This window comes from Pantherophis guttatus, chromosome 7 (assembly GCF_059756535.1).
Source record: "Pantherophis guttatus breed Tessera chromosome 7, ASM5975653v1, whole genome shotgun sequence".
NCBI classification, from domain to species: domain Eukaryota; kingdom Metazoa; phylum Chordata; class Lepidosauria; order Squamata; family Colubridae; genus Pantherophis; species Pantherophis guttatus.
The window spans coordinates 3,148,053-3,173,484 of record NC_142069.1 but is presented as its reverse complement, the minus strand read 5'-3'; the positions used below and the strand labels follow the sequence as shown (position 1 = coordinate 3,173,484).

Genomic DNA, 25,432 nt, shown 5'->3' with positions numbered 1-25,432 from the left:
GGGCAGGGTCAGCAACCTGTGGCTCTGGAGCCACATGTGGCTCTTTCACCCCTCTGCTGTGGCTCCCTGTCACTCAAAATATGTGTCACAACTGCCAATGTGCGACACCCACCGGCACATGATTAATTTTTTTTAAAAAAAATTGATTTATATGCCGCCCTTCTCCGGAGACTCAGGGCGGCTTACAATGCGCTAAGCAATAATCTTCATTCTTTTGTATATTTATACAAAGTCCGCTTATTGCCCCCACAAACCGGGTCCTCATTTTACCTACCTTTGAAAGGATGGAAGGCTGAGTCAACCTTGAGCCTTGGCGAGATTTGAACCTGCAGTAATTGCAGGAAGCTGGTCTTAACAACCAGCTTAATAACAGGGTGCCTTAGACCACTGTACTACCAAGGCCCTTTTGAGCTTGAGCTTTTCAACCCCCGGTAGGATAAATCCAAGAAAAGAAAAGTTTCAGAAGAAAATAGAACGTTTAATTCAACTACATATGCCAGTTTTGTGGCCGCTCAAGAAATCGTCGGGCACGGGAAGGGTTTTGTGGCTCCCGGTGTTCTCTTTTCTGTGGGAAACGGATCTAAATGGCTCTTTTGAGTGTTTAAGGTTGCAGAGCCCTGGAATAGGGTCTCCTGCTGGAGCACGAAACTGGACTAGAAGACCTCCAAGGTCCCTTCCGGTTCTATTCTATTCTAGGTTTATTCTAGGTTGGGTGTCAAACTGGTGGCCTGCGGGCTGGATGTGTCAGACGCAGGCCATGCCCACCCTAGCTCCGTGAAGGGAAAAAAACGTGATACGTCACATGACACCGCAAGTTTGACACCCGGGTTCTAGATGCTAAGTTAGTAACACCGTTGTTAAGCAAATCTGGTTTCCCCATTGACTTCGCTCATCAAAAGGTCAGAAAAGGTGTTGTGGTTCGCCAGCAGCCTGCAGAGCTGGCAGCGGAGTCGGACAGCGATGAGGCTGAGGAAGAACGTGGGCCAGTCCTGGAGGCTGGGGAAGGCCCGGATGAGGGCTCTGTGTCGAAGGCAGAGATGGGGCCAGGGTAAGGTGACCAGATTTTAACATTGGTAAAGAGGGACATTGTGGGCGTGGCTTATTTTGTGGGCATGGCTAGCTGGTCATGTGACTGGGTGGGCGTGGCTAGCTGGTCATGTGACCGGGTGGCCATGGCTATGTGTATAGGGTAAGGTGAACAGATTTTAACATTGGTAAAGAGGGACATTGTGGGCGTGGCTTATTTTGTGGGCGTGGCTAGCTGGTCATGTGACTGGGTGGGCGTGGCTAGCTGGTCATGTGACTGGGTGGGCGTGGCTAGCTGGTCATGTGACCGGGTGGCCATGGCTATGTGTATAGGGTAAGGTGAACAGATTTTAACATTGGTAAGAGGGACACCATTGTGGGCGTGGCTTATTGTGTGGGCGTGGCTTGGAGGCCATGTGACTGGGTGGGCGTGGCTAGCTGGTCATGTGACCGGGTGGCCATGGCTATGTGTATAGGGACTACTCAGAGGGCTGGAAAGTCATTTCTGACAGGTCCTCGCACTTTTGACTGGTCCTCACACTTATGACCATCCTCACATTTATGCCCGTGCAGCATTCTTAACAACCATGTCACTCATTTCACAACCGCTTCTCTTCACCATGGTGACAAGATAGGGCAAAAAACGTAAAATGTGAGGACAGTCGTAAGTTCGAGGACTGGTCAAAAGTGTGAGGACCAGTCAAAAATAACTTTTTCAGCCCTCTGAGTAGTCCATATGCACAAAAGGACTAACCAGAGGGCTGAAAAAAGTCATTTCTGACAGGTCCTCGCACTTTTGACTGGTCCTCACACTTATGACCATCCTCATATTTATGCCCATGCAGCATTCTTAACAACCATGTCACTCATTTCACAACTGCTTCTCTTCACCATGATGACAAGATAGGGCAAAAATGTAAAATGTGAGGACAGTCGTAAGTTCGAGGACTGGTCAAAAGTGTGAGGACCAGTCAAAAATAACTTTTTCAGCCCTCTGAGTAGTCCATATGCACAAAAGGACTAACCAGAGGGCTGAAAAAAGTCATTTCTGACAGGTCCTCACACTTTTGACTGGTCCTCACACTTATGACCATCCTCACATTTATGCCCGTGCAGCATTCTTAACAACCATGTCACTCATTTCACAACTGCTTCTCTTCACCATGGTGATAAGATAGGGAAAAAAACGTAAAATGTGAAGACAGTCGTAAGTTCGAGGACTGGTCAAAAGTGCGAGGACCAGTCAAAAATAACTTTTTCAGCCCTCTGAGTAGTCCATATGCATTAAAGGATTACAGCAATAGAGAGGGATGAAGGAATGGAAATTAGAGTAGGAGTGAGGGTAAGAGAGGGAGGAAGAGAGGAGGAGAAGGAGAAAGAAAGAGGAAGTAGGGAGGAGAAAAAGAGGGTGGGGGGAAGAGAAAGTAAGAAGGAAAGAAAAGAGAGAGGTGGTAGGTTTGAGGAGAAAGATTGCTGTACAATAAAAAAGATGAAAGGGAAGAAAGCCAACCCCAAGCAAATATAAAGATATTAAGATAAAGAATGAATTGTTAAACTTTAAAGAATAAAAGAGAACAAATATGAATAAATAGCAATAATTAGAAACACACATACAAACATACAATGTATTTTCTTTGAACAGAATATTTGGCTGGTTCACAAATTTAAACAGCGGTTAGTCATTTCAATTAAATTTACAATTTCTATATTTCCTTTTTGCCATATTTATTCCTCATCTATTTTTTAAAAAAACCAATATTACCCTTCATCCTCATCTCTAATCTTAATCAAATTCAATTTTTCCCTTCTATTCTATATTATACCCCTTCCCATTGTCATCTATTTTTATATCCATCCTCACATTGTTTAATTATGTAATTATGTAATACAGTTGTTTAATACAAATTCAACATTTTAATATAAATCAATTAGTTATAAAACTATCTTTTTTGTATATTAATCAATATGAACATGAATATTCCAATTATTTCCATGCAATCCAATTTCTTACAAATCAATTAATTATATTTACCAATATTAATAAACCAAATAATTTCTCCCATATATTCCTCCGAACCACAACTTAACCATTTCTGCTTTCAACACAATATACAATTAATAGTATCTCAATTATTACAATTCCCTAGTTAAATACAGCTTTTTTTCCTTTGTGTTTTAAAATCTTGAACTCTCCTCCTAAATTTCCCATGTTTGCAGTTTTTCACCTACCTTTTTTGGGGAGGAAAAATAAAAATAAAAATAAATCTCTCTCTGCCTCATTTTGTCAGGCTGCACCAAAGACCCTGGTTTCGGTTTCGTTTTCGTTTCTGAAGCTTAGCTACGGGGGAAAAAAAACTGCTTTACACTGATTGCCTGTAGGGCGGCCTTTTGAAGCCCCGGGCAAGAGTTTAAACAGTTTTTTTTTTCTTCTAGCCATCAGCTGGGGCTCAAGAAAAATCGGGACTTTTTTGAAACGCCGCGGGACGCGGGACAAATTGCTCAAAAGCGGGACTGTCCCGCCAAAAGCGGGACGTCTGGTCACCTTAGGCCAGGGCCATCAGGGAGTGATATGCAGACTCCGGAGCCTCCAGAGGCTGACAGCAGAGAGGCAGAGGAACAGGAGGAGCCTGTTCCTAGTGCGCGCATGAGAAGAGCTGCCAGAAGGCAGGAGCAGCTAAAGCAAAGAGGACGACTCGGGAGTAAGGCCAAGAGATGATTGGCCCCTCCCATAAGGCTTAAAAGGCCAGCAACGGCTCTTGGGCTCTTTGTCGGAAAACAACGTTGATAGTCTTGCTGCACTTATCTCTTGTCGGTGTCTTCTGCTTTTGAACTTTTGCCAAGAGAAGCCTTTGGCAGTTGGCCTAATTATACCAAGGTTGGTGATTAGACTGAAGAATTTGTGTTATGAACAGTTTGTTTTGATTTAGTTTGGACTACGCGGAGAATGAGTTAATTCTCAGCTGTTCTAATAAAGTCTGTTTGTTTTGGAACTGTTTGCGTCGATTACTACCTTCTTGGGCCTGGGTCACAACAAAAAGGGATCACTTGATCTCAGGACAATGCAACTGTCATACAGTGAACTCCCAGGATTCTCCAGCCAACATGTGTTAAGATATGTGGACTTCAACTCCCAGAATTCCCCAGTCAGCATCTGCACCAAGAAATCCCTCTCGAAATTCTGTCTTTGTTTCTCTGCTTCCTGGAGAAGTTATTCCAGGGAGAAAAAAAAAATTGGGCTCGTCCGGGATTTGAACCCGGGACCTCTCGCACCCTAAGCGAGAATCATACCCCTAGACCAACGAGCCAGCTGTTTTCAGATGCCTTCCAGATGTTTGCTTCAGACAGTCTGCTAATTAGAGGCTCAAATTTCTTTCTTGGCTCATGGCAACCAGTAGAACCAGTGATGCGCCAAATTCATGCGCCTGTTGCCTGCACATTTTTTTTGAGAGAAAAACTCTTAACTCTTTATTGGGATTTGGACTGTCAACCAAGCACGTCATCCAGGAAAAGTTGAGCATGCATGAGAGATTGCATAAACATTTAAATTTTTCTATGTAAATAAATGAATTTAAATTTATTTCACTGCATAAACGTTCAAATGCAAAAGTTTAAATTTTGCTGGAGATACTTGGGAAGGAATACACTACCGCATCCACAATTTATTAAATGTATCTGCCACTCAAGTCCAGTGACTCTGGGAGTAGGGGATTATTTATTTATTTATTTATTTATTTATTTATTTATTTATTTATTTATTTATTATTTATTTATTTATTTATTATATTTCTATACCGCCTTTCTCCCGTAGGACTCAAGGCGGTGTACAGTCAAGAAAAATATACACACAAACATCATAAAATTGCTAATTAAAATTATTACTTAGTTTGGTCAATTAAATAAAACCCAGAATTAGATAACATTTAAAAAATCATTCACATGTTCGTATGTTTAGCCCCGCCTGTTGGAACATCAGGGTCTTGAGGGCACGGCGGAAAGCACGGAGATCAGGGATATTCCGTATCTCCAGGGACAGTTCATTCCAAAGGGTTGGAGCCCCCACATAGAAGGCCCTCCCCCTGGGAGTCGCCAGTCGACATAATTTGACTGACGGTACCCTGAGTAGTCCCTCCCTGTGAGAACGAACTGGTCGGTGGGAGGCTATTGGTGGCAAAAGACCGTCTCGTAGGTTATGGCAGTGATGGGTTTCAAATTTTTTTACTACCGGTTCTGTGGGTGTGCCTTGGTGGGCGTGGCTTGGTGGGTGTGGCAGGGGAAGGATACTGTAAAATCTCCATTCCCACCCCACTCCAGGGGAAGGTTACTGCAAAATCCCCATTTCCTCCCGATCAGCTGGGGCTTGGGAGGCAGAGAAAAGATGGAGGTGGGGCCAGTCAGTTCTCTGAACTATTCAAAATTTCCGCTACCGGTTCTCCAGAACTGGTCAGAATCTGCTGAAACCCACCTCTGGATTATGGGAGAGGGAGTCCTCCTAACATGCATTCAGATGATGGCCCTGCAGCCCCAAACATTTTTTCATGAGGGGTTTGGGGTTTTTTTGGGGAAAAAAACTCAATCCAATTTATGGACAAGGAAAAAAATATATAGTTCTAATTTAGCAGACGCAATTGAGACTGGCAACTTGATCATTAAATGAAACCGTCGCTAAGTGAAACCCAAGGAGTTCCGTGGCAATTTGGTGGTGGCCCCAAAGGGAGCAAGAGGGATTATAAATCAGTCCTCTTAGCTCCCTGCGTACTTCAAATTCAACAGCCCAAACAATGCTTACTTCGCCTACTTACTTGCACAGCAGAAAAGATTTATAAGTACTCCTGTTTTAGTGGTGATAGAGAATATGGGTGAAGGGTTTTTGGAAAGTATCAAGAGGAAACAGCTAGCTTAACCACAGATGTAAATAATTAGAATAACAGGAAAGCCCCTAAAACTCCAATGATAACCATAACCATAGCATAACCACCCAGAGGAGGCTTCAGAGTAAGGATTTAAGATGCAAAATAGATATTGTTCGTCATTTAATGACCACATAATCCCTTGCAAGGTGGAGTCGGAGGAACTGAATGGAACTGAACATTTACTAGCGGATGCCTTTCCTGTCACCAATGTGGAGTTTTGTTCAGCAAATATATTCTCATTGTGCCCAGAGAGAGAAATATCAGCCTCTACCTAGGATTGAACTCACAGCCTCCTTATTGTGAGGTGAGAGCTCCACCTCTAGGCCACACCACTCCAGTTCCAAGTCAGGAGAATAAGTTTGCTCACAGCTGCAAGAGGAAATTGTTAGTTATAGGTGGTTTTTCTGAGAAGTAAGGATAGTACAATAGTAAGCAAAGCACATGTTTAATAGAAGACTACATATTAATTATATTATATGCTAATTATAATTCACATGTGATGTACGGTTTAGTATGTTTGGGGAGGACCTCAGGAAACATTTAAGAGGTGGGGGGGGGGCAAGAGTGTATCTTCATAGTACCTAAGCCAGGACTCTTCAAACTTGTTAGCTTTAAGACTTGTGGACTTCAACTCCCAGAATTCTCCAGCCAGCTGGCTGGAGAATTCTGGGAGTTGAAGTCCACAAGTCTTAAAGCTAACAAGTTTGAAGAGCCCTGACCTAAGCCAATGGGGAATGTGACTGCTTGTTAATGCCCAGCGGGACAGGAGTGTAAAGATAGTCCTTGACTTACAACAGTCCACTTAGTGACTGTTCACAGTTACATAAGTCATATGGTCATAAATCAGATTGAAAAAGCTGACTTATGACCATTTTTCACACTTACAACCATCGCAGCCTCTCCATGATCAGATTTCAGCTGCTTGGCCATTGGCTCGTATTTATGACGGTTGCATGTTCCCAGGGTCACATGATCCCCTCTTGCGACCTTCTGGACAATGGAGAAAAGCCGGATTCACTTTACAACTGTGCTACTAACTTAACAACTGCAGTGATTCACTTAACAACTGCGACGAGAAAGGCAGTAATAACGGGGCAAAATTCACTTAACGACGCTCTCCCTTAGCAAACAGCAATTTCGGGCTCCGCTGTGGTCGTAAGTCGAGGACTCGCTGCAAAGGCTTCAGCATCTGGAGGGCGCCAGCTTGACGAAAGCTGGGCTTCAATTCATTATTATTATTTTTTCTCCTCCCTTCCCAAAGCAATACAATTATTTTTCTCCAAAATCAGGATAGCAAATGATTCGGCCTGGATGACAATCCTTTCCAGCTCTAGCCTCCAAAATCTCATTAGGGATTAATTAGGTTTTTTTAATTAAACCTGGTTACTTGGACTTAACTCTGATTATCTCGATCTAATTTGCAAACAAACCAACAGCCCCTCTTGCCCGCGCACCTCAACTTGCTTCCCCCGCCCGTTGGCCACGCGCAACCTAGCCTGCTGGCGACTCCGCCCCGCCCTCTGAGCCTGGTGCGCCTCCGAGAGGTGTTTCTCTGTCGACCTATCGCAGAGCTCGCTCCCTATGGCTCCTCCTTCAAGCGTTAAGAATTGCCAGGTGCGGACCAATGAAGCGTCGCGCGTAGATGATGACGTAATGCAGGAAACACTATAAAAGTGCAGGAACCAGCCATAAGTATGGAGTGCCTTAGAGCAGTCACTTCCGGTTCTGTACTTCGCCTTGCCATAATGCAGGTTACCCCAATAAAGATGTTCCCCAACTAATTTCCAGATATTTTTTGGCTAATGTACTTTTATAAAGAAAGGCGTCTGTCTGAACGGGAAAGCTCTGGTGTTCTCTTCCCTTTTTGGATAAAAGAGGACGCACAAAGCTGAGTTCAATCTTGTATGTGTGTATTTATATTTCATATCGATATATAGTTTATAAAAATATATATTTAAATTTATTATTTCATTTTTCCAGTATTTTAAAACTTCTATAAAATATATTTAATATTTATATGTTTATATGTACTATATATAAAATATATTTACATATTCATATATTGATAGGGAGAAAATGTAAATAGTAGAAGATCACGAAATAGTTGTTAAGAGAATATATAGATGAATGTTGTATGTCTTGTAATGTCATTTTATGTTAAAAAATTAAAATTTAAAAAATTTAAAAATGCAAAAAAATAGATATATTTCATATATATGTGTAAATTATATATGGTAAAAATATATACTTCATATTTATTTATTTATTTATTATATTTCTATACCGCCTTTCTCCCGTAGGACTCAAGGCGGTGTACAGTCAAGAAAAATATAGACACACAAACATCATAAAATTGCTAATTAAAATTATTACTTAGTTTGGTCAATTAAATAAAACCCAGAATTAGATAACATTTAAAAAATCATTCACATGTTTGTATGTTTAGCTAAAATATTTTATATTTATATTCATATACTTTATGTATAAAATAGATTATAAAAAGATATATTTCATATAATGTAAATTACATACTGTACAAAATATATTCTTCATATTTACACATTCATATAGTTTATGTTTAAAATAGATTATAAAAAGATATTTCATATATATATATGTAAATTATATACTGTACAAAATATATCCTTCATATTTACACATTCATATAGTTTATGTTTAAAATAGATTATAAAAAGATATATTTGATACATATATAACTATATAGTGTACAAAATATATATTTCATATTTACATATATATTTCATATATAATATATTATAAAAAGATATATTTTGTATATAAATTAAATTATATATTGAGGAAAAATATTTTTCATTATATATACCAGTATATGTAAAATACATTTTACAAAAATATATTTCATATCTCTAAACTGCCCATCTCCCTCAAAAGGGTTTTAGGTCCTTCCCTCTGGAGCTCTGGACCGGCGATGGAGGAAGGAAAAACCGCCAATCTCTTTCCTCGGCTAATACGGGAAGGGAGGTTTACCCTTCTCCAAGAAGAGATTGAAAAAATTCCCGACCTGGACAGAGACGTGAGACAAAAGCACTGGGAGAAGTCGGGAGACACGCTTCTCCACTTCGCGGCCAGGCACGGCCAGCTGGATATCTTGCGTTACCTCACCGAGATCGTGGGAATGAACGTTGAGCTGGTGAACCGAGACTACAAGCGTCCCCTCCACGAAGCTGCCTCCATGGGCCACCGGGATTGCCTCTTATACCTTCTGGAACAGGGAGCCGCAATAGATTGCTTAAAAAAAGCAGATTGGTATGGTGGGTTGGCTCTGAAGGGTTTTCCTCAGATTGAATGGGAGACCATGAGGAGATCACAAGAGCCCAGATCCTGCTGGCCTTTTGCTTTCCAGTTGAGGTTTCATGCTTGTGGCTCTATTTTTTCTGTTTTTATACTTAGCTTTATATTATCAGGGTGAAGGTTTCTTCTCCAGGATTTCTGAACGTTTCGTTACCAGGCTAGGCAACAACTTCAATGGAGTTTAGGGGATGTGTCAGTGTTCTTCTGTTTATAAGGGCTTCAGGTGTGGGTGTTTATATTATATTATAATTCACTTTAGCTGCCCTAGAGTCATGAATTTGAGATAGGCGGCCATGTACAGGGAAATAATAAATGAAAGAAAATCTTGGGTTTGTAGATGAAGATGATGTAGGTATTAGTCCACAGGTAGTCCTTGACTTATGACTACAATTGGGACCAGAATTTCTGTTGCCGGTGCTTGTTAAGTAAGACACACTGGATTTTACTCCCCTTTTTTGGCACAGTTGTTAAGCAAATCAGTGCAATTGTTAAGGGAATTTAAGCAAATCCGGCATGAACTTGCCAAAGGATTATGGCACCACTTAAAGAGGAATCAAAGAGGAAGACCAACCTTCTCAGTTGAGGTTCCTCAACCTCTCAAAGAGATTTCTGGCTGGTTCCAGGGAGGCCGGAGATCATACAGAATAACAGTGTTGGAAGGGACCTTGAAGGTCTTCTAGTCCAACCCCCTGCTTAAGCAGGAGACCCTATACCATTTTATGGCATAGGTTGTTCAGTCCCTTCTTGAAAGCCTCCAGTGATGAAGCTCCCTCAACTTCTGAAGGCAACTTCTGTTCCACTGGTTGATTGTTCTTATGTCAGGAAAGTTTCTCCCTAGTTCTAGGTAGCTTCTCTCTTTGTCCAGTTTCCATCCATTGCTTCTTGTCTTGCCTTCTGGTGCTTTGGAAAATATGTTGACACCCCCCCCTCTTTTTTGTGGCAGCCCCTGAGATATTGGAAGAGTGCTATCATATCACTCCTCGTTCTTTTCACTAGACTAGACAGATCCAATTCCTGCAACCGTTCTTCATATGTTTTAGCCTCCAGTCCCCTAATCCTCTTTGTTGCTCTTCTCTGCACTCTTTCTAGAGTCTAAACATCTTTTTTTACATTGTGGCGACCAAAACTGGATGTCGGATTCCAAGTGTGGCCTTACCAAGGCATTATAAAGTGGTATCAACACTTCATGTGATCTTGATTCTATCCCTTTGTTAATGCAGCCAAGGATTGCATTGGCTTTTTTGGCAACTGCCGCACACGTCTGGCTCATATTTAAGTGATTGTCCACTAGGCCTCCAAGATCCCTCTCACAATTACTACAACAGAGCAAAATTTTCACCTAGTTGGTACCTGCACAATTGGTTTTTCTTGTGTAAAACCTTACTTTTTTTCTACATTGAATTTCATTTTGTTAGATAGTTCAAGTCTATGGAGATCCATCTAGGACAATGTTTCTCAACCTTGGCAGCTTGAAGATGGGTGGACTTCAACTCCCAGAATCCCCCAGCCAGCGCTGCTGGCTGGGGGATTCTGGGAGTTAAAGTCCACCCATCTTCAAGCTTCCAAGGTTGAGAAACACTGATCTTGGAGCTGTTTTTCTGATACGTCTGGATTAATCTCCTATGAAGAGGCTTGAGAATTATTCCTCATTTTCTAGGACTCCTCTTATGATGGCTTGTACGAGGAGGAACCTGGAGATCATCCGAGATCTTGTCCAGCACGGAGCCAATCCACGGCTGAAGAACAAGGACGGCTGGAATTGCTTCCACATCGCAAGCCGGGAAGGAGATCCAGGGGTCGTCCAATACTTACTAGATGCTTCTCCGGATATTTGGGACACGGAAAGCCGGATCCGAAGGACCCCTCTCCACACAGCAGGTTGCATCGCGTGCACCGCCTCTTAAGAGGGTTTGAGTTGCTTCATCAGCAGTCGGTGAATAAGTCGGTCTGCGAAATGGGCGCAATTCCTTAGACAGGATTTTGCTTTGAACTTTCTTAGTGGCTATCCTGACCCAGTGGTGAAATTTAAAATTTCTTACTACCGGTTCTGTGGGCGTGGCTTGGTGGTGGTGGGTAGTGTGAGTGGGTGGGCGTGGCCAATTTTTTTTTTTTTTTACTTTTAAAGCCATTTTTTCTACAACCTCTTCAGCGAAGAGGTTGTAAAAAAATGCTTTCAAAAGGCTCTGATGATCCAAGCTGAGTTGCCTGAGGCTTTTTAAAAAAGCCTCTGCCGATCAGGCAACCTTTCTGGCCACAGTTGTTAAGTGAATCACTGCTGTGCCTTGGGAAGAACAAGTTGATAAGCGATTCTGGCTTCCCCGTTAACTTTGCTTGTCCGAAGATCGCAAAAGGGGATCGCATAACCCCGGGACACTGCGACCTGTCATAAATAGGAAACGGCTGCCAAGCATTTGAATTTTGATCCACGTGACCATGGGGATGCCGCAATGGTCGTTAAGTGTGAAAACCAGTCGTAAGTCACTTTTTGCAGTGCGGTTATAACTTCAAACAATCACTAAATAAATGCATTCTTTATATAATCCCTGCATTATTTTATTTTAAGCCACCCAGAACCTTGTAAAAAATGAGACGGACAGCCGTAGAAATTGAGTAAATAGATCTTAACAAAGGAAGCTTTTATTTAGTTATCAATGAATAAATAACTCGGGAGAAAAATCTTTCTTTTGCAATTTAGTGCTTCCTGGGGATTTGGGAGGGTGGGAGGCTGGGGATGATGGAGGCTGGAGTGTAAGATATCTGGAAAGGACCAGCACGAAGGAAGCTGCTGCCCGTTTTCAAAACTAGCCATGTTTTCTTTTCTGTTCTGGTTTGCAGCGATGCACGGATGCCTGGAGGTCGTGAAAATTCTCCTTGAAAGGTGAGCAGAGTTTTTTTGCTCCTCCTGCTTTACAGATAGTCCTCGACTTAACAACCACAATTGAGCCGCAAATTTTTGCTACTCACAAGACGGTCCTTAAGTGAGTTTGGCCCCATTTTTACGAGCTCGCTTGCCACAGTGATGAAGTCAATTTTGTTAAATTAGTTCATTAGTTAAATTAGCAGTTGTTAAATTAGTAACACGGTTGTTAAAAGGGGATCACATGACCCCTGGGACACTATGACCGTCATAACTATGGGTCAGTTGCCAAACGTCCGAATTTTGATCATGTGACTATAAGGATGCTGCAACGGTCGTAAGTGCGAAAAACAATCCTACGTCGCTTTTTACAGTGCTGTTGTAACTTCAAACGGTCACTAAATGAACTGTTGTAAGTCGAGGACTATCTGGATATACCATCAAATCGTTGTGGAGTTTTAATGGCCACAATAATTTGATAGCACAGTGGTCTACGCACCCTGTTATTAACACAGCTGCCTGCAATTTACTGCTGGTTCGAATCTCTCCAAGGCTCAAGGTTGACTCAGCCTTCCATCCTTTCTAAGGTAGGTGAAATGAGGACCCAGTTTGTGGGGGCAATAAGCTGACTTTGTATAAAAAAAGAACAGGCTTAGGGTTGGGCGAAAGCCCTACTAAGGAGGTATATACAAAAGTATGAAGGCTATTGCATTGTAAGCCGCCCTGAGTCTCCGGAGAAGGGCGGCATATAAATCAAATTAAAAAAAACAAAAACAATGATAGACTTTCTCCAGGAGAATCTGGCCTGAATTTGGTCCTTCAAGTCGTCTACAGCTGTCTTCGTTGCCATTCAGTGGAGAGAAAAGTAAAGTCTTACACTTAGGCAAGAAAAACCAAAAGGAAACATATAAACTGGGGGAAACCGGGCTTAATAGCAGTGACTGGGAGAGGGATCTTGGAATCTTAGTGGACATCCAGTTAAATATGATCCAGCCATGTGCGGCGGCAGCCAAAAAAGCCAATGCAATCCTAAACTTCATTAACAGAGGGATACAATCTCGATCAAGAGAGGTGTTAATACCACTCTATAAAGCCTAGAGAGGTGCAGAGAAGAGCAAGAAAGATGATTAGGGGACTGGAGGCTAAAACATACGAAGAACGGTTGCAGGAACTGGGCCTGGCTAGTCTAGTGAAGAGAAGGACCAGGGGAGACAGGATAGCAGTCTTCCAATATTTGAGGGGCTGCCATAGAGAGGAGGAAGGGGGTCAAGCTATTTTCCAAGACATCTGAAGGCCAGACAAAGAATAATGGATAGAAACTGACCAAGGAGAGATTCAACCTGGAAACAAGGGGAAAGTTTCCGACAGTGAGAACAATCAACCGATGGAACAGAAGTTGCCTTTGGAAGTTGTGGGAGCTTCATTACTGGAAGCTTTCAAGAAGAGACAGGACTGCCCTCTGTCAAAAATGGTGTAGGGTCTCCTGCTTGGGTGGGGGAGGTTCGACTAGATGACCTACAAGGTCCCTTCCGACTCTGTTAATCTTTTAAATCTTCTCTTTCCTTCCCATTGATGAATTGATTGATTATTACCGTTCCAATTCAGTTTTGTATGGTACAACTTAAGGCACCATGTATGACCCTCCTGCTTGCTATTTGTCCCAGCACAACAATCCTGTAGGGTGGGATGGGCTGAGCCATTGGTACAAAATCCCCCGTCCAACTTCTGTGACTGCAAGAGGACTACAACTCACCGTCGCCTGGTCTCTGGTTCAGCACCTTCACTGCTTTTTCCTCTACTTTTTTTTCCACCCAAAGTTTTTTTTTTAAATTTTTCAAACAAAAAACAACATAAAAGCATCATCCTTTCAAACAATTACAGACTGTGTTTCAGTTGGTTAAAATCTTTTCGCGCTCACAAACTGTTCAAGATAATCAATATATGACACATGGTTCTTTTCCACTAAGAAAAAAAAAACAAATTTTTACACATTTTATCTTAGTTTCATTTCATATATCATATTTCATCTCCATGTTTTATTATCTATCCATTGATAAATTAAATCCCATATCAAATAATATTGCTTATCTTCCTGTTCTCTCATTTCAAATGTCAATTTACTCATTTCAGCACAATCCAACATTTTCTTAATAATTTCTTCATCAATAAGTATCTTCTCTCCTTTCCAATTTTTGGCAAATACAATTCTAGCTGCTGTTAAAACATTCACAATTAAATATTGCAATTCTTTTATTAAATGTCTCTGGTAAGATCCCTAATAAAAATGTCTCTGGTTTAAAGCACTGCTTTTTCCTCTTGACCCTGCTTTGGGCTGGGTTTCAATTGTGAATTTCACCGTCTTTTCTGCATTTATTCCAAGGTGCCACTACGTGCCGGACAGCCGGGACCACTGTGGGGTGACCCCGTTCATGGACGCTATACAAAATGGCCACTTGGACATTGCCAGTGTGCTTCTAGAGGAACATCAGGTGCGTTTTGTCTTCCATTTGGTCCGACAGGTGTATCCGGAAGTTTTTTTTTTTTTTTTTTTATGAAGAATTAACTTTTATTAATTCACATAGTTTTTGCACTTTACAGCTGAAATTCTGGAAACTCAAACACAACATCTTTGCCCGTCAGCTTCTTGTATACACCAGAAAATGTTTCAACCTTGTGTTCAACATTGTTCTGTTGCGCTTTGTCTAAATTGACCTTTATTTATTTATTTATTTATTTTATTTATTTATTATATTTCTATACCGCCTTTCTCCCGTAGGACTCAAGGCGGTGTACAGTCAAGAAAAATATAGACACACAAACATCATAAAATTGCTAATTAAAATTATTACTTAGTTTGGTCAATTAAATAAAACCCAGAATTAGATAACATTTAAAAAATCATTCACATGTTCGTATGTTTAGCCCCGCCTGTTGGAACATCAGGGTCTTGAGGGCACGGCGGAAAGCACAGAGATCAGGGATATTCCGTATCTCCGGGGGCAGTTCATTCCAAAGGGTTGGAGCCCCCACAGAGAAGGCCCTCCCCCTGGGAGTCGCCAGTCGACATAATTTGACTGACGGTACCCTGAGTAGTCCCTCCCTGTGAGAACGAACTGGTCGGTGGGAGGCTATTGGTGGCAAAAGACGGTCTCGTAGGTACCCAGGTCCTATGCCATGGAGCGCTTTAAAGGTGATAACTAACACCTTGAATCGCACCCGGAAGACCACCGGGAGCCAGTGCAGCTCGCGTAGGAGAGGTGTTACATGGGCGTAACGAGCTGCGCCCATAATCACCCACGCGGCTACGTTCTGGACCAGTTGGAGCCTCCGGGTGCTTTTCAAGGGGAGCCCCATGTAGAGAGCATTACAGTAGTCCATACTTTATAAGGCGGCTGCCATCCAGTTTTACACGAATTCTCTTGCCCACAATTTCACTGGGGAAAACCAAGTCTTCAAGAATGGCATCGTGCACTGCAGTAAGCGTACGGCTCCTGGGACGCTTCTGTGCGGCTTTTTCTTGTTGGCTTGGGTAAAATTCTTCTCTGGGCAATGAAAAACCACGTGTTTTCCACTGAATTTTTTTTCTCCAGCTCACGAACTAGCCGCACCTGAATCTTCTGAAAAGATTTCAGCTGGGGAACTGGTACGAAAATGATGATTGCTTTTCTACCACCACCCACTTCAATCTCCTTTGCTGCTGTAATATTTGGTTCTCTCAGCTGAGCCTTTAAGTCAGAATTCATCTCCAACTCCAAGAGAGCCTGGGAGATGCCAGATTCAAATTCATCTGGCTTTTCGCCATTGGGCTTCACAATCTTAGCACTCGAACCTTTCACTTTCGGCGCCGGCCTAGAAAAAGGAGGTGTATCCGGAAGTTTTATCCCTGGTAATTTAGGAGTACAGGTAGTTCTCAGTTTACGAAAGTGCTTTTTGTGGTCATTCAACATTACGACGGCCTTGAAAAAAGTGACTTATGTCTCTTTTTCCACACTTAAGGACCGTTGCAGCTTCCCTTGGCAACTGACTCATATTTACGACGGTTGCAGTGTCCTGGGGTCAGGCAATTCCCCTTTTGTGACCTTCTGACGGACAAAGTCCATGGCTTTTTCACAAGGCAACTGGACTTTTCTTTTTCCTTGAAGATGTTTCACTTCTCATCCAAGAAGCTTCTTCAGTTCTGATCGAATGGTGGAGGATGGAAGGGTTTCTATTCCTTGCAGTCGTCTGGTCGTTAGCGCTCTCTCCGAGAGTCATTGAGGCCACTTGGAAGTTGGAGGGCACAGATAAACCTCCAAGCGACCTCCACGACTCTCAGAAAGAGTACTAACGACCAGATGACTGCAAGGAATATCAATCCTTCCATCCTCCATCCTTCATTCAGAACTGAAGAAGCTTCTTGCGGTGAGAAGCGAAACCTCTTCAAGGAAAAGTCCAGTTGCCTTGTGAAAAAGCACTTTTGGGACAACCATAGAGTTAAATATGAACAACTTGCAAGCATCTGAATTTCGATCATGTCACCACGGGGATGCTGCATTGGTCGTAAGTGTGAAAAACGATTGTTAAGTCCCTTTTTTCAGTTCCGTTGTAACTTTGAACGGTCACTAAATGAATTGTTGTAAGTCGAGGACGACCTGTATTCCGTTCCAAGATTTCTGAGACATCCTTTCTGTCCTCCCCAGCCTTCATTTGAGGTTACAACCCCAAATATTCGGGTTCTGCTTTCTGTTCCCCTTCCTGCAGGCTGATTACAAGGTCAGAGATGCTCTTGGCAATCAGCCGCTGCACCGAGCTGCGATCACGGGACAGGACGATGGGCTTCGGTTCCTTGTGTCCGATCTTGGGGTTGAGGTCGACGAAGGGGCCACGAACCTCGGCATCACTGCCCTGCATTATGCCGCAAAGGTATTTATTTATTTATTCATTCATTCATTCATTCATTCATTCATTCATTCATTCATTCATTCATTCATTTATTGGTTCGATTTATATGCCGCCCTTCTCCGGAGACTCAGGGCGGCTTACAATGCGTTAAGCAATAGCCTTCATACTTTTGTATATACCTGCTTAGTAGGGCTTTCGGCCACCCACAAGCGGTGTTCTTTTTTATACAAAGTCAGTTTATTGCCCTCCACAATCCGGGTCCTCATTTTACCTACCTTGAAAGGATGGAAGGCTGAGTCAACCTTGAGCCTGGTGAGATTCGAACTTGCAGTAATTGCAGGCAGCCGGTGCTAGTTAACAGCACTTTAGTCTGCTGCGCCACCAAGGCTCTTTTACCTGCCCCTTTCATTGGGATTTGGGGTGGCTTCCTTTAATTTTGTTGGTTTGTATCCAGCCTTTATTATTTTTACAAATAACTCAAGGAGGCGAACATACCTAACACATCTACCTCCTCTTTTTAACATAACAACAACCTTGTGAGGTGGGTTGGGCTGAGAGAGAATGACTGGCCCAAAGTTATCCAGCTGGTTTCCATGCCTAAGGCGGGACTAGAACTCCCTGTTTCCTGGTGATTGCTCCAATGTCACCTAGCCAGCTTTCATGCCTAAGGCAGGACTAGAACTCCCTGTTTCCTGGTGATTGCTCCAATGTCACCTAGCCAGCTTTCATGCCTAAGGCAGGACTAGAACTCCCTGTTTCCTGGTGATTGCTCCAATGTCACCTAGCCAGCTTTCATGCCTAAGGCAGGACTAGAACTCCCTGTTTCCTGGTGATTGCTCCAATGTCACCTAGCCAGCTTTCATGCCTAAGGCAGGACTAGAACTCCCTGTTTCCTGGTGATTGCTCCAATGTCACCTAGCCAGCTTTCATGCCTAAGGCAGGACTAGAACTCCCTGTCTCCTGGTGATTGCTCCAATGTCAACTAGTCAGCTTTCGTGCCTAAGGCGGGACTAGAACTCCCTGTCTCCTGGTGATTGCTCCAATGTCACCTAGCCAGCTTTCATGCCTAAGGCAGGACTAGAACTCACCGTCTCCTAGTGATTGGCCCAAAGTCACCCACCTGTTTTTTTGTGCCTAAGGCTGGACTAGAACTCACCCTCTCCTGGTGATTGGCTCAAAGTCCACCAACCGATTTCATGCCTAAGGCGATACTAGAATTCACCTTCCCCTGGTGATTGGCTCAAACTTGCCCAGTTGGCTTTCATGCTTCAGACGAAACTAGAACTCACCGTCTCCTGGTGATTGGCCCAAAGTCACCCACCTGGCTTTCATGCCTAAAATGTGACTAGAATTCACTGTCTCCTTTTCTTCTCGCCTGTTGCCTTCATCACTAGACCAAAGCAACTCTAAATTATTGGTGCCTTAAGCCAAATAACATACAGATTCAACATAATTTCATATGAAATATTTCGTCCGACTACAGATTTGCTAAATATTGGACTCCTTTTGACTTTTAAAACACTTCTTACTAATGAGGAAGGAAGAGGGGGAACATCTGAATACATCACCATCTGGTCTGTGACCTTCTCTTGGCTTTTTTCTTCCTCCTCATCACGCCCCATCCTCCCCAGCCGTTGCTTTCCTGCTGCAATTACTCCTGGCCACTTCTGCTTTTTGGCTGAACAAATAGCAATAGCACGTAGATGTATATATCCACAGTGCTTTTACAGCCCTCTCTAAGCAGTTTACAGAGTCAGCCTCTTGACCCCAACCATCTGGGTCCTCATTTGACCCACCTCGGAAGGATGGACGGCTGAGTCAACCTTGAGTCAGTGAGATTCGAACTGCCAAATTGCAGGCAGCCGGCAGTCAGCAGAAGCAGCCTGCAGTACCACATTTTAACCACTGTGCCACCACGGCCCTTCCTTCCTTCCTTCCTTCCTTCCTTCCTTCCTTCCTTCCTTCCTTCCTTCCTTCCTTCCTTCCTTCCTTCCTTCCTTCCTTCCTTCCCAAGCAATAGCGCTTAGACTTATATACCGCTTCACAGTGCTTTCCAGTCCTCTCTAAGCGGTTTAGAGTCAGCCTCTGGCCCCCAACCATCTGGGTCCTCATTTGACCCACCTCGGAAGGATGGAAGGCTGAGCCTGGTGAGATTCGAACTGCCGAATTGCAGGTAGCTGGCAGTCAGCAGAAGCAGCCTGTAGTACCACATTCTAACCACTGCGCCACCACGGCCCTTCCTTCCTTCCTTCCTTCCTTCCTTCCTTCCTTCCTTCCTTCCTTCCTTCCTTCCTTCCTTCTTACCTTCCTTCCATCTACCCACCCATCTACCCACCCTTTCCTCCTCCTTCTATCCATCCATCCATCCATCATCCATCCATCCATCTTTTCCTTCCTTCCTTTCTGCCCTCCCTCCCTCCCTTTCTCCTTCCTTCCTTCCATCTATCTATCCATCTACCCACCCATCTATCCATCCTTTCCTCCTCCATCCATCTTTTCCTTCCCTCTCTCCCTCTCTCCCTCCCTGTCTCCTTTCTTCCTTCCTTCCTTCTTTCCTTCCTTCGTTCCATCCATCCATCCATCTACCCACCCATCTATCCATCCTTTCCTCCTCCATCTTTTCCTTCCCTCCCTCCCTCCCTTTCTCCTTCCTTCCTTCCTTCCTTCCTTCCTTCCTTCCTTCCTTCCTTCCTTCCTTCCTTCCCAAGCAATAGCACTTAGACTTATACACCGCTTCACAGTGCTTTCCAGTCCTCTCTAAGCGGTTTACAGAGTCAGCCTCTTGCCCCCAACCATCTGGGTCCTCATTTGACCCATCTCGGAAGGATGGAAGGCTGAGTCAACCTTGAGCCGGTCAGGATCGAACTGCCAAACTGTTGGCCATCAGCAGAAGTAGCTTGCAGTACTGCATTCTAACCACTGCGCCAACATGTCAATCTTGATGGCACCAGTCCCTTCATTTATGTGATCCTGGCAAAGGATTATGGGAGTTGAAGTCCAGCCCCACTCTGGAAAGAGTGCAGAGAACAGCAACCAAGAGGATTAGGGGACTGGAGGCTAAAACATAGAAAGAACGGTTGCAGGAACTGGGTATATCTAGTCTGATGAAAAGAAGGACCAGGGGAGACATGATAGCAGTGTTGCAATATCTCAGGGGCTGCCCCAAAGAAGAGGGAGTCAAGCTATTCTCCAAAGCACCTGAGGGCAGGACAAGAAGCAATGGGTGGAAACTCATCAAGGAGAAAAGCAACTTAGAACTAAGGAGAAATTTCCTGACAGTGAGAACAATTAATAAGTGGAACGACTTGCCTCCAGAAGTTGCAAATGCTCCAACACTGGAGGTTTTTAAGAAGAGATTGGATAACCATTTGTCTGAAGTGGTGTAGGGTTTCCTGCCTGGGCAAGGGGTTGGACTAGAAGACCTCCAAGGTCCCTTCCAACTCTGTTATTCTATCTTTTGCTCCTTAGCTGAGATAAGAGGAGAAATTCAATAGATGAATAATATATAAAGAATGCAACTATGGTTAGTGGATTAACCTTTTGGGTAAGCCCAGTGGATTACAATGAATTCCATAAACCACAATTCAAGGAGCTCAAACCTGATTGGTGGGTTTTTATTCTGCCACGCAGGAAGGGCACGAGGACACGATCCGATGCCTGCTTTCCTTGGGGGCTTCCTTGCACGCGAAGGACAAGAAGCATCGGACTGGTAAGGGCTGCCCACTCTGTCCCCACAGCATCCCACACAGGTCCTGAAATATCAAGGAGCAATCTCCTAATGATTGGCCCAATGTCACCTAGCCAGCTTTCATGCCTAAGGCGGGACTAGAACTCCCTGTCTCCTGGTGATTTCTCCAATGTCACCTAGCCAGCTTTCATGCCTAAGGCGGGACTAGAACTCACTGTCTCCTGGTGATTTCTCCAATGTCACCTAGCCAGCTTTCATGCCTAAGGCGGGACTAGAACTCCCTGTCTCCTGGTGATTGCTCCAAAGTCACCTAGCCAGCTTTCATGCCTAAGGCGGGACTAGAACTCACTGTCTCCTGGTGATTTCTCCAATGTCACCTAGCCAGCTTTCGTGCTTAAGGCGGGACTAGAACTCCCTGTCTCCTGGTGATTGCTCCAGTGTCACCTAGCCAGCTTTCGTGCCTAAGGCGGGACTAGAACTCCCTGTCTCCTGGTGATTGCTCCAATGTCACCTAGCCAGCTTTCGTGCCTAAGGCGGGACTAGAACTCCCTGTCTCCTGGTGATTGCTCCAATGTCACCTAGCCAGCTTTCGTGCCTAAGGCGGGACTAGAACTCAATGTCTCCTGGTGATTGCTCCAATGTCACCTAGCCAGCTTTCGTGCCTAAGGCGGGACTAGAACTCCCTGTCTCCTGGTGATTGCTCCAATGTCACCTAGCCAGCTTTCGTGCCTAAGGCGGGACTAGAACTCCCTGTCTCCTGGTGATTGCTCCAATGTCACCTAGCCAGCTTTCGTGCCTAAGGCGGGACTAGAACTCCCTGTCTCCTGGTGATTGCTCCAATGTCACCTAGCCAGCTTTCGTGCCTAAGGCGGGACTAGAACTCCCTGTCTCCTGGTGATTGCTCCAATGTCACCTAGCCAGCTTTCGTGCCTAAGGCGGGACTAGAACTCAATGTCTCCTGGTGATTGCTCCAATGTCACCTAGCCAGCTTTCGTGCCTAAGGCGGGACTAGAACTCCCTGTCTCCTGGTGATTGCTCCAATGTCACCTAGCCAGCTTTCGTGCCTAAGGCGGGACTAGAACTCCCTGTCTCCTGGTGATTGCTCCAATGTCACCTAGCCAGCTTTCGTGCCTAAGGCGGGACTAGAACTCCCTGTCTCCTGGTGATTGCTCCAATGTCACCTAGCCAGCTTTCGTGCCTAAGGCGGGACTAGAACTCCCTGTCTCCTGGTGATTGCTCCAATGTCACCTAGCCAGCTTTCGTGCCTAAGGCGGGACTAGAACTCAATGTCTCCTGGTGATTGCTCCAATGTCACCTAGCCAGCTTTCGTGCCTAAGGCGGGACTAGAACTCCCTGTCTCCTGGTGATTGCTCCAATGTCACCTAGCCAGCTTTCGTGCCTAAGGCGGGACTAGAACTCCCTGTCTCCTGGTGATTGCTCCAATGTCACCTAGCCAGCTTTCGTGCCTAAGGCGGGACTAGAACTCCCTGTCTCCTGGTGATTGCTCCAATGTCACCTAGCCAGCTTTCGTGCCTAAGGCGGGACTAGAACTCCCTGTCTCCTGGTGATTGCTCCAATGTCACCTAGCCAGCTTTCGTGCCTAAGGCGGGACTAGAACTCAATGTCTCCTGGTGATTGCTCCAATGTCACCTAGCCAGCTTTCGTGCCTAAGGCGGGACTAGAACTCCCTGTCTCCTGGTGATTGCTCCAATGTCACCTAGCCAGCTTTCGTGCCTAAGGCGGGACTAGAACTCCCTGTCTCCTGGTGATTGCTCCAATGTCACCTAGCCAGCTTTCGTGCCTAAGGCAGGACTAGAACTCCCTGTCTCCTGGTGATTGCTCCAATGTCACCTAGCCAGCTTTCGTGCCTAAGGCAGGACTAGAACTCATCATCTCCTGGTTTCTCGCCTGATGTCTTCCCCACATTTAATGGCGTTTATTACAGCACAATTTCTGACTAAAATGACTGCGATCAGCATACGTGGGCCTGATTGGGGTAGATTGCAGGGGTGATGCAGAAATATAATTTTACGTCATTTTATTCCATTTTGTATATTTATGTATCAAATTATTGTATTTGGCCCTATAACTATTGTATTTTACCGTACTCTCATTTTAAATTGTTTGTTTAGGATTTTATTGGTAATATGTGTTTGAACCTGTACGTTGATATGGCCTATAGCAGTGTTCCTGAACCTTGGAAGCTTGAAGACGGGTGGACTTCAACTCCCAGAATCCCCCAGCCAGCGCTGCTGGCTGGGGGATTCTGGGAGTTGAAGTCCACCCGTCTTCAAGCTTCCAAGGTTGAGAAACACTGGCCTATCAATCAATCAATATAAAAATACTGTATTAATGAAGATGAAATGTTGACTTCGATAACAGCCGGCGGGACCAAAATCGCACGCTTGCGTCCTGCCATGGGGGCACACAAAACCTTCACCGTCGCTCTGCTTTCTCTGCCCCACAGCGCTGCACATGGCTTCCGCAAGGCAACACACACCATGCGTGCGTTTCCTCCTGCAGGCGGGATTAAAGGATTCTCCAGACGGTGCCTGGACGTACGCCAGGCAGCTGGCGAAGAAGACCGACCTTGTCCAACTCTTTGAGGACAACAGACTTTGTGGGAGTGAGCATTAAACAAAAAAAAAAACCCTCGGCATATCTTTCCAACTGTTTCCTGGTATGACTTGCGAGCAAAAAGCTTTCCGGAGGCTCTTTCCCAAAATGCTGTGGTAGGGGGGAGGAGTCTGTTAGTCGATGGGGAATTCTGGGAGTTGAAGTCCACCCATCTGAAAGATTCTAAGGCTGAGAACTTAGCCGGTAGGACGTACTGTGCGGGAATCCATGCTTTATTCAGCCCGCCATATTAATAAATCCTGCACAGCATAACATTTTGGTCACAAAAGCACGAGGATGCTGTGAAGGTCGTAAGTGTGAAAAACGGTCCTAAGTTACTTTTATCAGTGCTGTTGTAATTTTGAATAGCCACTAAATGGACTGTTGTAAGTTGAGAACTACCTGTGGCACAGGTGGTATTCACTTACCTTCCCTACCAGTTTGCAAATGTGTTCGTATGCGCCCCGTCCGCGCATGTGCACGGCCTTCTGCACATGTGCCCTGTTGTGGTCCGGAGCAGCCCGCGGAGCTAGCGGTGGAGTCGGACAGTGAGGAGGCTGAGGAAGAACATGGGCCAGTCATGGAAGCTGGGGAAGGCCCAGACAAGGGCTCTGCATCGGAGGCAAAGATGGGGCCAGGGCCATCTGGGAGTGATGCGCGGACTTCGGAGCCCCAAGTCAGACAGCAGAGAGGCAGAGTAACGGGGAGCCTGTTCCTAGTGCACGTATGAGAAGAGCTGCCAGAAGGCAAGAGCAGCTAAAGCAAAAGGGACAACTCAGGAGTAAGGCCAGGAGATGATTGGACCCTCCCATAAGGCTTAAAAGAGCAGTAATGGCTCTTGGGCTCTTTGTAGGAAAGCAACATTGCTACATTTGTTTCTTGTCAGCTTCTCTTGCTTCTGAATTTCGTGGGGTTTTGCCAAGAAAAGCCTTTGGCAGGGTGCCAAAGAAGACAAAGGTTGGTGATAAAGCCGAAGGACTGTTTCTGAAGAACTTGTTTTGGAATTAATTTGGGCTAAACTGAGAATGAAGTAATTCTCAGCTGTTCTAATAAAATATGTTTGTGTAGGACTGATTGTGTCTGGTAATAACTACTTGGGCCTAGGTCACAATACGCCCAGCCTGAAAAACATCCCTAAATAGCACGGAATAGAGCCGGGGCGGGTGGGCAGGCCCAACAGCGATTTCCGCTACCGGTTCGGGTGAGCCGGTCCGAAGCGGCTGAATACCACCTCAGATCTGTGGATACTAGACAACCCGTGATGCATTGGTTCATCCTTTCAGAAAGATTTCCAAGAGGGAAACAAAATGATCACCCACAGGCAAAAGAAGCAGTGAGAGCTGGGGTGATTCCCGACTTCCTGCCATCTTCCCCATCGTCTTTGCATGCGGGAAGCCGGCAGGAAGTGTAGGAAATGACAATCACATGGCTGGCTGGGGAATTCTGGGATTTGAAGTCCCCGTGTCTTAAATTTGCCAAAGTTAGGAAACTCTGATTTTGGAGTAGATCTTTAAACGGTCAGAATCCTGGGCTTTACGGAGGAATCTGAGAATTTGGACCTCCATTTCTTTGAAATGGGCAGAGATTATTCATTCCCCTTTCTTAAAATGATGGAATGCAAATCTAGCTACAGGTAGTCCTGTAGTTCGTTTAGTGACCATTCAAAGCACTGAATAAAGTGACTATTTTTCACAGTTATGACCTTTGCAGCATCCCCATGGTCTTGTGATTAAAATTTAGACATTTGGCAATTGGTTCAGATTTATGACGGTTGCAGTGTCCCGGGATCACGTGATTCCCTTTTGCAACCTTCTGACAAAGTCAATGGGGGAAGCCAGATTCACTTAACAACTGGGTCACTAACTTAACAACTGTAGTGGTTCACTTAACTGTGGCAAGAAAGTTCATAATATGAGGCAAAATTCACTCAACAGTCGTCTCGCTTAGCAGCAGAAATTTTGGGCTCAATTGTGGTCGTAAACTAAGGACTGGGAAACTGATGAAACTGCACAGCAGCCAAAAACAGATGCACATTCCATGCTTATCTCCCTCAAGGCTGTATCCCAGGGATACCTACAGTAGTCGAAGGGGAGTGACCTCTACAACCGGGGAAACAGGGTC

General features: G+C 44.5%; 1 protein-coding gene, 1 non-coding gene and 1 pseudogene across 4 annotated transcripts; 1 reads left to right on the top strand and 2 right to left on the bottom strand.

Annotated features, from left to right (window-relative positions):
- Nucleotides 1-4,259: 4,259 nt before the first annotated feature.
- On the bottom strand, nt 4,260-4,331 carry TRNAP-AGG (transfer RNA proline (anticodon AGG)). The gene has a single exon. It is a non-coding gene; the product is annotated as a tRNA-Pro (tRNA).
- Nucleotides 4,332-7,603: 3,272 nt separating this feature from the next.
- On the top strand, nt 7,604-24,379 carry ANKRD16 (ankyrin repeat domain 16). Of its 3 annotated transcripts, none has more exons than XM_034405293.3 (8): nt 7,604-7,838; nt 8,858-9,224; nt 10,927-11,147; nt 12,105-12,147; nt 14,507-14,615; nt 16,867-17,028; nt 20,638-20,716; nt 23,163-24,379. In XM_034405293.3, the coding sequence occupies exons 2-8, from the start codon at nt 8,887-8,889 to the stop codon at nt 23,330-23,332; spliced, it is 1,122 nt and encodes a 373-aa protein (XP_034261184.2). In that variant the 5' UTR covers nt 7,604-7,838; nt 8,858-8,886; the 3' UTR covers nt 23,333-24,379. The 3 variants fall into 3 exon arrangements, with proteins under 3 accessions (XP_034261184.2, XP_087730534.1, XP_087730536.1); XM_087874408.1 differs by having other exon boundaries at nt 7,628-7,838; nt 8,850-9,224; XM_087874410.1 differs by lacking the exon at nt 20,638-20,716 and having other exon boundaries at nt 7,628-7,838; nt 8,850-9,224.
- LOC148112746 (small ribosomal subunit protein eS7 pseudogene) lies at nt 15,481-16,073 on the bottom strand (annotated as a pseudogene).
- Nucleotides 24,380-25,432: the final 1,053 nt, after the last annotated feature.

Bases quoted from the DNA above. Each gene is read 5' to 3' on its own strand.
- ANKRD16 (XM_034405293.3), top strand. From the start codon at position 8,887: ATGGAGGAAGGAAAAACCGCCAATCTCTTTCCTCGGCTAATACGGGAA. The intron at 12,148-14,506 runs GTGAGCAGAGTT...ATTTATTCCAAG, and splicing joins GTGAAAATTCTCCTTGAAAG to GTGCCACTACGTGCCGGACA. The intron at 20,717-23,162 runs GTAAGGGCTGCC...TCTGCCCCACAG, and splicing joins GGACAAGAAGCATCGGACTG to CGCTGCACATGGCTTCCGCA.